The 14,974-nt window shown below is 39.1% G+C and overlaps 1 protein-coding gene across 1 annotated transcript in view; it reads left to right on the top strand.

The window, feature by feature from the left end:
• LOC121959153 (1-phosphatidylinositol 4,5-bisphosphate phosphodiesterase delta-3-A-like) overlaps positions 1–11,491 on the top strand; it is a 32,367-nt gene extending 20,876 nt beyond the window's left edge. Inside the window, exons 7-16 of the mRNA XM_042508351.1 lie at positions 603–804; positions 1,724–1,868; positions 2,844–2,996; positions 4,963–5,106; positions 5,557–5,710; positions 5,918–6,034; positions 6,757–6,935; positions 7,532–7,667; positions 8,373–8,522; positions 8,604–11,491. Coding sequence (XP_042364285.1) covers positions 603–804; positions 1,724–1,868; positions 2,844–2,996; positions 4,963–5,106; positions 5,557–5,710; positions 5,918–6,034; positions 6,757–6,935; positions 7,532–7,667; positions 8,373–8,522; positions 8,604–8,752 — 1,529 coding nt within the window. The 3' untranslated portion in view covers positions 8,753–11,491. The remainder of the gene's footprint in view (positions 1–602; positions 805–1,723; positions 1,869–2,843; positions 2,997–4,962; positions 5,107–5,556; positions 5,711–5,917; positions 6,035–6,756; positions 6,936–7,531; positions 7,668–8,372; positions 8,523–8,603) is intronic.
• The last annotated feature ends 3,483 nt before the right edge of the window (positions 11,492–14,974 follow it).

Below are 14,974 nucleotides of genomic sequence, written 5' to 3'. Positions count from 1 at the left end.
TAGGATTCTTGGACATTTCTCATTTTTTCGGATGTTTCTGGGGTTTAAGGACAGTTCTATGATTTTAGGAAATTTCCAGGATTTGTGGATGTTTCTAGGATTTTAGGACATTTCCAGGATTTAAGGACATTTCTAGGATTTTGGCACATTTCTAGGATTTTAGGATGTTTCAAGGATTTTGTCATGGTCCTAGAATTTTAGGATGTTTAATTTTAGGAGATTTTTAAGGATTTAAAGACATATTTTTCTTTATTTTAGGCCATTTCTAGGATTTTAGTATGTTACTAGGAATTAAGCATGTTTCAAGGATTTTATTACATTCCTGGACTGGGAACTACTTTGAACACATTTGGTTCCTGATCTGGTGCTTCCTTAAAAAATAAGACAAAACATGGTTTGTATCTCTTTTTTTTTTAAAAGAAAATGCTATCTTATCAGCATCAGCTTCATACTGTACTGTAAATCCAAAAAAAACCCATTCTAGAATTAAAATTCTTAAATATTTATTGGTATTTTACAAATGTAACTAGGACTACCACAATGCTCACTACAATAATTCTCCTCCTTTCCTGACTTGTGTTTCTGCCTTTTGCCCAGTACAGCCCAGAAGAACCAGTTCATGACCCCCAATGGTTTCACCATGTACATGCTGTCTAAGGAGAACTGTGTGTTCAACCCAGACCATGCCAGAGTTTACCAAAACATGACATGCCCACTGGCACACTACTTTATCTCCTCCTCCCACAACACCTACCTCACTAAGGACCAGCTGACAGGGAGCAGCAGCACAGAGCCGTACATCCGGTAAGAATGAACACAACCGCACGCATATATGCACCTGTACATTTGCCCTTTTTATGCCTTTGTAACATTTGCGTCCATATGCAATGCGCACGGGCGACATCACTTGAGAATGCGGCTGGATGGGACTGGTCACGTGCAAATGAAAGGCTTAAGGACGGCGTCAGGTAGAAATGTTGCCGCTGATGACGCAATATAAGAAGCACACGTGCATTTATAGGGCTGGCGGCTGGCAAGGTGGACGGGTCCCACAAACAACTGACTTTCAGAGTTTGGAGTTCAGTCCTTGTGTGGATATGGCACCTTACCAAGTGCCTCTTTTTTCCTAAACCTAACCGTCCATGACTTTGTTGCCTAATCTCAACCATCATAGCAGCTGCTTTGGTTGCCATGTGCTTTTGTGTAAACATAAGGACCATAATGCATCATCCCACCATGTGCATTTGTTGACATCACAGTAACAGCATCCCACAGTTAAAGCGTAAACAGATTGTGGATGTGGCCTTCGACACAGCTCCTTTGGGGGACGGTTGCAGGACAGTTGATGGGGGGGGCACAAAGGGTGGTGACATGAGACAAAAAAACAAGTGAGATGATAGAGACGGGTTAAGATAAGGTCGGGCTACATCCCAAAGATGGAATTTATTGTGCATGGGCAAAAGTCTGATACAAAAGAACATTTTCCTCTAAAATATCCCACATAAAATTTTTATAACGTGCCTGTTAGGCCTTAATGCATCTTGACAGGGATGCAAACTGTGGGCAGGAACAAACCTCGTCCCTGGATGTTGCAGTCTGTACTAGATGCCGACAGACAGAGCTAAAGGGCACAGATCAGTTTCAAACCCCTTAAGCCGATGACACCTTCTCTCACTGAGCCATCTCTGTTTCAGAGATTCCCTAATGACGATGTTTGTCTTAGAGCCCTGAATCATGGCTGCCGCTGCGTGGAGCTGGACTGCTGGGATGGAGATAAAGGAGAGCCGGTCATCTATCATGGACACACACTCACCTCCAAAGTGCCCTTTGTCGAAGTCATTGAGACCATCAACGACTATGCTTTTAAAGTGAGTACTGGATATAGGCTTACAGGCTTTTGCCTTGTCGTATTTGTGCAGAGATATATGGTACAGATGAATAAAAAAATAAAAAATAAAGTTCATGAATTAATTCAACTTATTTTTGCTGACACAGACGATATACTCTAAAATCTATATGGCAGTGATACTCAACTTATAAACAAAATATAACAGTCCTTTTAAACCCCTTAGCCTGATGATACTCCACTTACACCCTGTGGGCCAAATCTGGCCCCTGAAAGGGTGCTGGGTGGCCCCCTAATGGTTTTCGAATTCACAATAAGCATAAAATGATTCACACTGGGAATTGTTTTTGTATTTTTAGTATACATAAGGTGCCAGAGTGCATAAAACAGCGACACAGTAGAGCTTGTTTAGCAGAAAAAGTGCCGGTGGAGGATCTCCCACACCCCCAACAGAGGTCCTAGCTAAGTCCCTAATGTTGTTTAATCTGAGAACATTTTAAAATCCAAGAAACGTTTTAAAATCCTGGAAATATTCTAAAATCCTAGAAATGTCATGACAACCTAGAAACATCCTAAAAATCCTATAGATGTCCCAAAATCCTAGAAACGTCCTAAAATCCTGGAAACATGCTAAAATCCTAGAAATGTCCTAAAATCCAGATATATACTAAAATCCTAGAACCATCCTAAAATCCTAGAAATGTCTTAAAATCCCAGAAACTTGTTAAAATCTAGACATGTGCTAAAATCTAGATATGTCCTAAAATCTTAGAAGTTACCTAGAATCCAGGAGATGTCCTAAAATCCCAGGCTGCTGTGACTGGCCTCCTGTCATTTTTCAGAAGTGGCCCCCAAGCAAAACAAGTTGAGTCTCCCTGATGTAGACAGTCTAAGACTTTTATTTTCCAGACAGGCCATAAGATCCTTTTCTTCCCCTTGCCTGCTGGATTGAAACATTCCTTTTCTCTGACTGTGCACTGTCATCCCTCTCTGGCAGGCCTCCCCGTACCCTCTGATTCTGTCCCTGGAGAACCACTGCTCCGTGGAGCAGCAGACAGTCATGGCTCGCCACCTGCGATCCATCCTGGGAGACAAACTACTCACCAAACCCCTGGATGGTTTGGATCTTCATAAGCTGCCTTCTCCAGAGGTAAGGAGACTCTGCTCCACGAGCAGGTGAAAGTTCAATCCCTGTAAGAGTTTCTGTTTTTATTGAACCAATAGTGTCCTTGATTGAGACACAGGTCGTGCTTGTGTGCACTTGAGCCACGTAATGGCAGATTTTGCAGCTGCCTGACATGGTGAAATGATTTGTCCAGATAGATATTTGGAGTGCAGTTGCTACTTTTCAGTGGAATGTTGATGTGGTTAAAAATAGCCAGTGGCTGACTCCCAGTCAGATTCCAGTTCGAGCACAGCACTCTGACACACTTTGTACTACCAAGACTCTTTTTCTCTGTTATGTCTGTGCAGAGACTATACTGTTTGTGTTGGAAGGTAAATGTGGGACTATCTGCTCCTCCGTGTCCCGCTTATTCTACATTTCCACACAATCATATGTGTCAGTGCACTCATGATGTGTGCCCCAGTAATCACACTCCCTTGAGGCACCTTCACATTTGTGTTTCCTTCTGGCCACTGCGCCTGTAATTACACTGCGATCATTATCAATCAAACAAACCTGAGAGGGGCACGACAGGTGAGCAATTCAGGAACAGCAGCAGGGCAAAACAGAGGAACAGATCAGGGACAGACTAAAGTTCAGCAGGCTGAGAAGCTATAAGACAAATGCAACAATCAGTACATCAACATGCACAGATAAGTGGAGCTACAGTTCTGGCTCCATCAGGGCATTTAATTGGACTACTGTCCTTGTCCCAGTCCACAAACACTGGGGGAGAATCCATGTACTGTGTCTGCCTCCATCAACACATCACATATACATAATCAAACGGCGCTGTGCAAACTCTGCTTTCATTGTTTAGTTTTAAGCCACTTAAAAAATAATATCAGTTGAAGTTTATGCTATATTTATATTTTCACCGCTTTACCTTGCTGTCAGACAGCCCTCACCGCCGTTATATTAAAACAGCTTAGACAAAAAGGTTAACTTTCCTTCTGGAGAATGAGTACCTGCAAAATTTTGAAAACATATGGGCACATATGGGTGAGATGCCGCTATGTATATATGATTTATTATTACACTCTGCAATAAACTAAATAAAAATTTGATCACAAGAAATATAAATAAAAAATAAAACGGCAGACCCAGTCTACTCCAGTCAACGGTGGAGCTGCTGCTCTGCGGCTGCCTCCATCAGCTGTTGGGGAAAATAAGAAAATAAATCAGTTTTTTGTTTAAGAAAAATGACAAAATAAATCTACCTTGTACCTTGTACAATATTCAGATATAGTGTACACTTAAACTGATATTGACGTTTTTAAGTAGCTAAAATATGTTTTGCTGCAGATCCGTCCACAGCAGGACATCGCTTAGCCTCTGTGCTGGTGTTATTATCTATCAGAGGAGGGGGGTGCCAAGAATAAAACCGTTTAATTTAAGATAAATGTGAAATACTACCTTTAAAGTTGTATGCCCCTCACCTAACCCAAAATTAAAAACACACGTCCTTCCACAGTATTTCATTTTTTTTTTTTTTGTTTTAAATGCCTGACCCATTTAGCAGCACCCCTTCCCTGCGTGAGGCCGACGCGGCGACTAGGAGCATGTGCATAAGGCCAAGTCCAGTCCTGATTGAGGTGTCTAGATGACAGAGGAAATCAACTTCCAGTTGCAATATCTAGGTGTGTTAGTCCAATTTTGAGAAATTTGATTTAGTACAATTTTAGTCAGACTAACACAATAATTTAATTTTTTTGAACATCATGCAAACATACTGACTGACAAAATGGCAAATTATAGTTAGAAATGGGCTGATAAATACACTGTCAGGCTGATGAGGGAAATGAGAGGTAGGTGAGGATGTGGGCGGGAAAGGTGGTGGAAAAGGCGGGAAAAGGGTCACTGCAGGGCGGGAGAGAGTGGTTTTATTATTGGTATCATTTTCACAGGTTGATAATGTATAGTCTGTTTCATGTGTTGGTTGTGTGTGCAGGATCTTAAGGGTAAAATCCTGGTGAAGGGGAAGAAGGAGCACGTGGTGGAGGAGTGCTCGTCCAGCTCCTCAGACCTCAGCTCGTCTGATGAGGAGGCCAGCCGCTCTGAATGCAAACCCTGTAAAAAGAAAGAGGACAAGAAGGTGGGCACAACACCAGCAGCTCACCGAACAGATTGTTGGTCTAATGCACTAATACTCTGCCCCCTGACAGAGTGCTGGGTAGACCCCAACCATTTCCTAACTCATAATAAAAAACACTAATAAAAAAAGCAAAATGATTCAGACTGGAAATTGTTTTTGTACTTTTTATATACATAAGGTACCAGTGCAGGTGCATAAAACAGCATCAAAATAGAGCTTGTTGATCAAAAAAAAGTGCCAGTCAAGGATCCCCCACACCCCCAACAGAGGTCCTAGCTAAGACCCTAAATCCTACAAATGGGCTAAATCCTAGAACATCCTTAAATCATTGAGCTGCTGTGACTGGCCCCTGGCCTCCTGTCAATTTAAAAAAGTGGCCCCCAAGCAAAGTATAGTTATCAGCAACTCATTTGTAAGTAAAGTAAAGTGTTTCTGTGTGTGTCCCCTCAGCCAGGTGTGTCTAAGCTGAGTCCCGAGCTGTCGGAGCTGGTGGTCTACACCCGCAGTGTTCCCTTTAAAAGCTTTGAACAAGCAACCAAACACCCGGCGACTGACATGTCCTCGTTCTCTGAGAGTGAAGCACTCAGGCACGTCAAGGACTCAGGTATGATGTGTGCATGTGACTGAAGTTACTCCCAAAATGTAAAGGGAAATAGTTTGCATGCTGCTCACAGATTATTAAGATTTGGTCTTATACAGGCAGTTACTTTTTGCTTCTGTCATGTTGAGGCAGCAGAAGGGCAAAAGCAGAATGAGTCTTTCTTCTGCTTACCAGTGGACTAAGTGGACTTTTCTTGTCCTGGTCCTCCAGGGATGTATTTTGTCCGCCACAACAGTCACCAGCTCAGCAGGATTTACCCCTCAGGCCAGCGCCTCCAGTCCTCCAACTACAACCCTCAGGAGATGTGGAACGGAGGCTGTCAGATAGGTAAGAGCTGATTTTAGGTCGTTCTATTCACAAGAGATGCAGACAGACAAAACAAGGTTTATTACTCAGACACCAACACACTCACCAGAATTATACATTGTTATGTTTTCTATGCAGTGAATAGGCTGCAACGTTTTTATGTTTTAGTTTTCAAAAGTTTAGGCACAAAAACCACACTGCTAGGGTTGGAAAAAGATCATGTTTTGGCTTAAAATACCTGGTTTGAACACAGCCCATCATGTCCCAAACTCTCGTTCAAAAATACCCATTTTTGTCACTGGCTTGATTGTTTCTTTAAAAAAAATACCCACTTTCGCAGTACATGTCCCAAATCCTTGTTAAAAAATGCCTACTTTTGTTGCGAACATGGCTGGACATTTCCTGCATTCAAGAAAAAAAAAACAAACAAAAAACCTCGTAGCTCATAGCTGTTGTCAAAAATCACGCACTGTTGTTAGTCTTGAATTGTGGTCTGCTGTCTCCTGCTTGGCAGTTGTATTTCTAGGTGTCATGCCTCATGTAAAGAAAAACCCACTTTTGTCACAAGCTGCTCTGGTTAAAAAAACCTTGATTCAGTCGCTACAAACCTGGCTGAGCATGTCCTGAACGCTTGTAGAAAAAACAATAACAACAACAAAAAGCCCTACACTTTTGTGGCAACAAACACAGCTAAATGTGATGTTGAACACAGTGTGAACATAGTGCTGTTGTGTTTTCTCCAGTGGCTCTGAATTTCCAGACACCTGGTGAGCAGATGGACCTGAACCACGGCAGGTTCCTGCAGAATGGTCAGTGTGGCTACATGTTAAAGCCTCCCTTCATGTGTCAGCCTGACACCACCTTCAACCCCGAGAATGTTGGCGGAGGTCCAGGCCACAGACCTGTCCTGCTTACTGTTCGGGTAAGATGCTGCTAAAACAGCCCTAAATGAATCACAATCAGAAATTAGTTTCAGGATTACTTTATTGGGGAAATGTTGTTGTTACAGTCCCTCTGATGCCAGCATAGAGAATTATAGCAAGTAGAAATATGTACAAGCAGTACAGTACAGTAATAGTAAACAATTAGCACTATATGTGAAAATGTAAATATTTTTTAAAAAGTATGTATAATATGCTGGGTATGTAAGTGTGTAAAAATATAATGCAAAGAAATAAAACATAATTGACAATGAGCACTAACACGTGTAGCAAGTACCAAAAAATAGATGAAACAATTCGTTTCAAATGTATGTTCACCACCTGTCAGTTTTTATTGATAAAATATGACTTTGCTCATCACAGAATGAGGATTTAAGCTCGGTGAACACATGATTCTCTGTGCAGTGGTTCGAGAGCTTTAATTGGCTGCATTTAGAATACAAGCATGACCCATGAAGGAAATCTATAACACAAGAGTGTCACTGCATCAGTGTCAGGACTAGATAAACTCTTCTTACTCCATTCTATAATAATTCCCTAATAATATTCAGATCTGACTTTGTTTATGTGATTGCAGGTCATTTCAGCTCAGCAGCTACCAAAACCAGAATGGGACAAACCCAGCTCGATAGTGGACCCTCAGGTGTGGGTGGAGGTCCACGGTGTTCCCATAGACAACAACAAGAAGAAAACTGATTATGTCAGCAACAATGGTGAGTGCATACCTTATCCATAAAAGACTCTTTGTCAAATTAGATAGCTACTGTAGCAACATGTTGCAATTTCTACACAGCCTTAGATAACCATACAGGTAATATTGTAGCTAATACCTTTTTTTCACCTTTTCATTTTTAACCCCTGTAATGAAATGAAATGTGATGAATTATTTGATCGCTGCAACGGCAGCATTGGGCACATTGTGTGCATGTTACGAAATAAAGAAATCAGTTAATTTATCAAACCACCAAAATTAGCGTGTTTTTAAATGCAGAAACATCTGCTTTTGGTTGGTAATGTTTGACATCATGGACAGGCTGGAAACTGCATGTAGGCCGGTGAAAATTTTTCGGTTACTCTTTTATATCTCCTAATTATTCAGCTTCTTACTCAAACCCAGTCAGTTCATACTAAATGCTAAAATTACACATCCACCCAGGTGTTGTGTTTCCATCACTGGCTACTGATCACTGATCAGGCTCCTGGGAAAGCAGTTCAACCTTGCAGCAAAATTTCTCCCAGTGGCCACTTGTGATATTGCAGCGAAAAAAATGCTGTCACCCAAAAAGTATTTTTTTTCCATAGGCCACCTTTATAAAAGAGAAAAACTGTTTTATTCTTGTAAAACCCCATGCTACTTTCAAATAAAATTGCATTAGTGTGAGTTTGTTTGTAAGTATGTGTTTGTTTCCTTGTTTAAGGCTTTAACCCCCGATGGGACTGTACCTTTAACTTTACTGTCCATGCCCCTGACCTGGCTTTGGTTCGCTTCATGGTGGAGGACCATGACTATACCTCAAGCAACGATTTCCTGGGACAGTTTACCCTTCCCTTCATGAGTCTCCGCACAGGTGCGTGCAGGGCTTTACCAAAGACTTGTTAAAGGTTATCAATACAGTGTGGATAACCTCTGACCTCCTGTATCTCTGCAGGTTACCGTCATGTCCGACTGCTCAAACTGGACGGCTCCAGCCTCTCGCCCTCCTCCCTCTTCGTCCATCTGAAGATCACTCCGTGTCAGAGCAGTCCCTCCAAAGCATCAGCTAAGTCACCGGCCAAGTCTTCAGCCAAAAAACCCTAATATCATCTCAGTCCTATAGAAACATGACTAATAAAGGCTGTTGTGGGGATATCCCAAAATATCTGCCTGGATCCAGGCAAAAAGAAAGCTGTAATTCATAAAATTGAATGCTTAGAACATCCTTTGACAAATGTTGCAGCTACATCCTAAACCTTTTTTATATTTTGTGGAAAAAGAGGATTGTGTTATGGGTCTTTTATCCCTATTTAATGGAAGTTCGATTTTTAGAGCAAAGACTCGATAACTTAATGACCGTCCATTGAAGTCTAGAAGTCAGATTTAGCGATCTGTGAGACCGTGACTGGCGCTCGATTTCGTGTCTACATTTTTTACATAAACTTCGAGCTAATGTCTCAAAATTGCAAAGTCGCACAGCTTCTGAAGACAGGACTTCTTTTTAACTGCAAGCATTGTATTTTAGTTTATTTAATGGGAATAGTCTAGAAATACCTTTGTGTACTTGATTAAAACATTACTCAGATAGGGTAGAAAGCCTACATAGAAGTAGTACTAGTATGTAAAGGGGCCATCATCTAGAAACAATCCTCTGATGTAGCATGTACATTGAGAGAACTGTTGGTTGCTGTAATCGTTCTTGCTGCTGTGAAGTGATCCCTGTGACTCTACTGTAAAGAGGAGGAACAGAGTGCACAGTCAGCATTCTGTACAAAAACATATTTGATGACATGAGTCAGCTGCGGCTAATACGTGGCTTTAGGAGTCAGGAGGAACTGGTGTATAATTCCAAGAAAGCATTTGTGGGATCATCAGATAAGCATCTGAAACCTCCGTCTGCCGACTAACTTTTCGAAGACCAAAATCATGCCCACTTCACTCAGTACGTTTCCATGCACAGTTTATTGTGTTTAAACAGTTTATGCCTCCTTTCAGCTAGTTGACCAGGTTTCCAATGCAGCATGTGTCTAAAATATGATAGTAATTATCCTGAAAAGGGTTTAAAGATATTTTTACCCCCCACTGAGCAATTTAATGTTAAAAAAGACATTCATTAAATGTCTATTATACATGCTTGTCCGTAGACGTTTAGATTTTGGTTATTCAGGGTTGAAAAGTGAAAGTTTAATAGATGTAGAGACAGAGTAAACAGTGTGTCTATGTGACAAAAAATATATTTATAATGGAAATGCAGGGTTATGCAGCACTTTTGCTTTGTATGTATTTTTAATATATATTTAATGATTATTTTAAATTATTGTCTAAAATTGGGCCATATGTAGAAGATAAATTCCTGTCTGTAACAGGGCTGAAGCTTAGTGACGATGTTTAAATGACATCTATAGTTCAGTGGGCGTGGTCTGAGTGAATGTTTGATTCTGATTGGCTGCAGGGTGTCATTAATTACTGAAATTTGGTCTCACAGTCAGAAAAGACCAAGTTGCTCAGCAACTCATTTGTAAAACAGTGTGTAAGATCCAAAGTAAAAGCATACATCTGAAGAAAGTAGTGTGCACCAAAAAAAAAAGTTGGATTTTTAAAACTTTGTCCAGTTTCCCCTGCAAGCAGTGTTCTCCTCATGCATTTCAAGTCCACCTACAAATGCATCCACATTCAGCAATAAATGATACTATAATACCTCATGAATGTTGCAGCATATATATAAGTCTGCTGCTGTATTACTCACAAGTGTCACAGCAATATTTACTTTTACAGCAATCAGACTGATTGCTTGGTATCTTGCCAAAAAGACCATGACATTCAGTGGCATCCCCCAACCCAGGATATCATTTATTTAAGTTTTTTTATGGCCAAACTTGGCCTGCATTTTGATTGGGACTACACTCGAAAAAATAGAGGCACAAGACGAGAACACCTGTGTACCTACAGGTGCACTTTTAAAGAGTGTTTCCCCTAAAGTACAATAATAGTATGTAAGAGGCCAGGAGTGTACCTATTAACCAACAAACAGGGTACAAAGTCATTTAAGACAAAAGAAAGAACATAATTGTATCATGGACTTTTGATTTGGGGTTGAACTGTCCCTTTAAGCCTTCTTACAATGGAGTCACATTTGTAATCTGTTTACAGCCAATATGAACAGGAGGAATAATTACAGCAACCAATAATTATCAGCATACATACAGCATAAAATTATACTATTATAATATCTGTGATAAAATATTCTAATGAGAAGAATTTCAAGGCTCACTTTTCAGCCTTTTCTGGATCCTATGACCGAACTATACTCAGTGCGTTTACATGGACCTCAGGTTAGGAAACCAGGTTTTGCAGGTCGTCTTACACGGGACCTGTTGTGACCTGCTTACTGTAAATCTGTGTACACATGCAGCACGAAAATATGCTAACAAAATGTAAATCTGATAATGGGTTAAAATGTGTCAGCTTGCCCAAAACTATATAGCAGTGATATTCAACTTAAAGCCTGAGGGCCAAATCCGGTCCCTGATGGGGTGTCAGGGGCCCCCCCCAACCATTTTCTACTTGACAGTGAAAATTAAGTGATTCACACTGTGTACTTATAGTTCACAGAAGGTGCCAGAGTACAAAAATAGCATCAAAATAGAGCATGTTTATTAAAATAAAGTGGTCCTAGCTAAGACTCTAATGTCCTAAAATCCTAGTAATGTCCTAAAATCCTAGTAATGTCCTAAAATCTGAGTATCTTCCTCCAATCCTAGAAACGTGATAGAATCTTAGAAATGTGCAAAAATCCAAGAAACATGCCAACATCCTAGAAATGTGCTAAAATTCTAACAGCATGCTAAAATCCTAGAAATGTCCAAAAATCCTAGACACGTCTTATTATTTGAGAAATATCCTAAATTCCTAGCTATGTCCTAAAATCCTATAATCGTTCAAAACTCCTAGAAATGTCCTAAAATCCTAGAAATGTTCTAAAATCCTAGAAACGTGTATTGGCTGCTGCAACTGGCCTCTAGCCTCCTGTCATTTTGTAAAAGTGGCCCCCAAGCAAAGCAGCTGAGTATCTCTGCTATACAGCAAAGCCATATGGAAACTAACAGATTTTTGAAAGATATTACTGGAGATCTCTATGATAAAGAAAAACAAAAAAGCAAACATTTCTGCCTGTCTGTCCTGTGCTGTATAAATGAAAGGCCTATTGGCAGTTAAATCCCGTCCCAGTACTTTTATAATGTAGCTTAGTGTGTTATATTTATTGCAAGCCGTATTTTGAAAAGATGACTTTTTTGTGAAATGTTTGATTCACAGTGACTGTATTTAAGCTTGACACAATCTTGACCTAACTATATTATTATGTAGCTCCGTAGAGTTTTTACACTAGAAGTAGAATTAGCTCAGATATGCAACAGCAAAATGATGATGTGCACTAGATCAATCTGCTGCCTTATTACTGTCAGCTTGTTAGATGAGATATGCATGCATATGCCACATAATTCCAATGAGTTTTTTTTTTTTTTTTTTTGCTTTATTTGACTCTGATTACGTTGTCTTTCAATGTGTTTTTACTGTGCGAAGAGAACACGCTTCACTGATGATCCTGGCCACTGTGACAGAAAGGCTTTATTATTATTGTTAGTGTTTGAAAAGATTATGAGACACATTTCTATGTTGGACATCACTCTGTTCAGTCATCTATTGAAAAACTTTTTTACAGTGTTGTTTTTATTGAGGAGGGATATTTTATTTTCTTAGTGTTTTGTAGGAGTTGCTTTTAGAACATTAATATTTTGTGGATTTACACATGACAAGAATAACTGAATATTTTATATTAATGTAATCCCTCAGAGAATCTTTTAAATTGAACTTGAAAGACTGGATGTTAGGAAGATGAAGAAAGCTGTCGTGAGATCAGTATTAATATTTAAGCATTTTGAAGGTCCAGTGTGTAGGATTTAGGGGAAAATACTGACAGCATATATATAAAGATGGACGACATGTCTCTGTTTACTCCCACTTTACAAAAATGAAGCCAAAATATCCCTGATACAGCAGTTACCATTTTGCTTTATTGACGTCAACACGTAACACACAACACATTCTCATCCCACGTGAAACTAGGGTCCATTTACACGAAAATCATTCTCACATGAAAGCATTTTTAAACACAAAGGAAAGACTTTTCCACTTTAAGTAGGACTGCTCTCGTCTAAATGTGGCCTAAGAAACATATTTAGAACAAGCCGTTTACATCATCAGCCCCCACAGTTACTACCAGCTTGGCATCGTGGACCTTCAGTTGGTTGCAATCTGCAGTCTCACCACTAAATGCCACTAAATCCCTGGACACTGGACCTTTAAAATGTGTGACATACTCAGACCGCTTCAGAATAAGTTTGGCATGGTACAAAGACTGTTAAGGGAACATTTTTGTCAGGTGAAACATCTGCTTTGTCAATGTGACAAAACATGTTATCAGAAGTTTCTTGCAGAATTGGGGTAAAATGTGAAGTTTTGGAGTTAGTGCCAAAACTTTCAACAATATTGCACTTACTGACATGTGTCAGGAGCTGTAAGTGTGACCACATGTATGGTTAAAGACCAAAGTTGTGTTTTCTTTTGAAACTGTAGCAATGTCAACAAAAACTGTAATGTTACAATTCTAAGCATTGAGTTTATTTATTATATTTAAAATATGATGCTGTTTGCTTTTGTCATGCACCCGCTGTATGTTAATCAACCTGATGTTATTTATTTCAACAGGTAATAATTACATGATGATAGATTAAAAATGTATTAAAACATTCTTAAAATAGTTGTGAAGACCTTTATAATGCCAGATAGTGTTTGAGTCCAGCCCTTTACCAAACTGTTATTTGACACATCCAAAAGACATGTTTTTTACAGTGAAAAATAAATGAATAAGTTCAGCACCACATTGCTCTTGCTTTCATTTTCTAGTAAATCATGAATCATTGAATCAGTCATAAATCAGTCATGTATCAGGTTTAAATCCAGTTTAAAAACTCTGCTGTGCATTAAGCCACATTTTTTAAAATTTACATTTTTAACTTTCAGACTTTAGACTTACTGAATGAATCGATGTTATTGAGTCCAGTGGAGCAGGACAGAGACTTGGACATGCATCCTTTAGAGTTTAACCCTTTGAAACCAAAGCAAATTGTCTTGATTTCTTTCAAAAAGATGGGAAGAACATATTGAAGAATGAAAGAAGAAATGACCAAAACATTTGTGAAAAGTAAAAGAAAATTACCTGAAAATTAATTTTAACTAAACAAAAAACAAAATTTTAAAAAGTTAAAATAAATAAATAAATTGTTTAAATATACAAAGATATGATCTGGAAGAGTGTTTTCAGAATTCTGATCATTTTGCAACTATTTTAATTATTAATTAATTATTAAATATTTTAAATGCACTATTGAGGTCTTTATAAACATTTTTTTATAGCTTTTTTAAATCTAATTTTTTCTTCTCATGTTTTTGAAAGATATCACACCCATTTGGTCTGATTTTAAAGGTTCAAAGCTGCTGTCACTGACCACCAGAGGAGCATGGTGGAACAGTGGCCATCAGGGGGAGCCACACTCCATGTGCTTCTTATCATGGATATAAGTGGTACTTGTGAGCATTAGTAAGTTACAGTGGTTGAAAGTTACTTTACTCAAGTACTTCAATACAAATTTGAGGTATTTGTACATTAATTGAGAATATCTTTTCTATGCAAGGTGAAACTTTTACTTCTTGTTCCATGTAGATCAGATGGGTTATGATATCTCCATATGTCCAGTTACTTTAGGCAAATGCAAAATTGAATAAGATTGTTCTTTCCATCCTTGGATCTTGAAGGGTTTCCGACTAGTTGGTGTGACCACACCATATTAATCTGCTAATTAGTTTCTTCATTCAACGACTCAATGTTTGCTTTGTAAAAACAGTGAAAATAATGGGAAATGTTCATCACAATGAGCCAGAGCCCTCCACAGTGTTTGCTCAACATTATTACTAATACATCACAATATGACGTGTACTTTAAACATCACCAGGAAGATATGAATATAAGCATAGAACTAAACAGATAAACAAATATACACAGACAGCTGTTATATACAAATGTGTAGGTGTTCCATCAGGTTCAGTGCTGAGCCCCTTTTATAATTGTGTCAGTGTGGACGTAAAACTCTACACTGATGACACTGTTTAGACATATGAACACACAGCAAAGCGAGCTGCTTTAAAGCTATAAGTGCTACAAAATGATTAAACATCAGCATCATCATCAGCTTAACAGAGTCGCTCTCG

Source organism: Plectropomus leopardus, chromosome 19 (genome assembly GCF_008729295.1).
Source record: "Plectropomus leopardus isolate mb chromosome 19, YSFRI_Pleo_2.0, whole genome shotgun sequence".
Taxonomy (NCBI): Eukaryota; Metazoa; Chordata; class Actinopteri; order Perciformes; family Serranidae; genus Plectropomus; species Plectropomus leopardus.
This window is presented reverse-complemented; position numbering and strand designations above follow the sequence as displayed.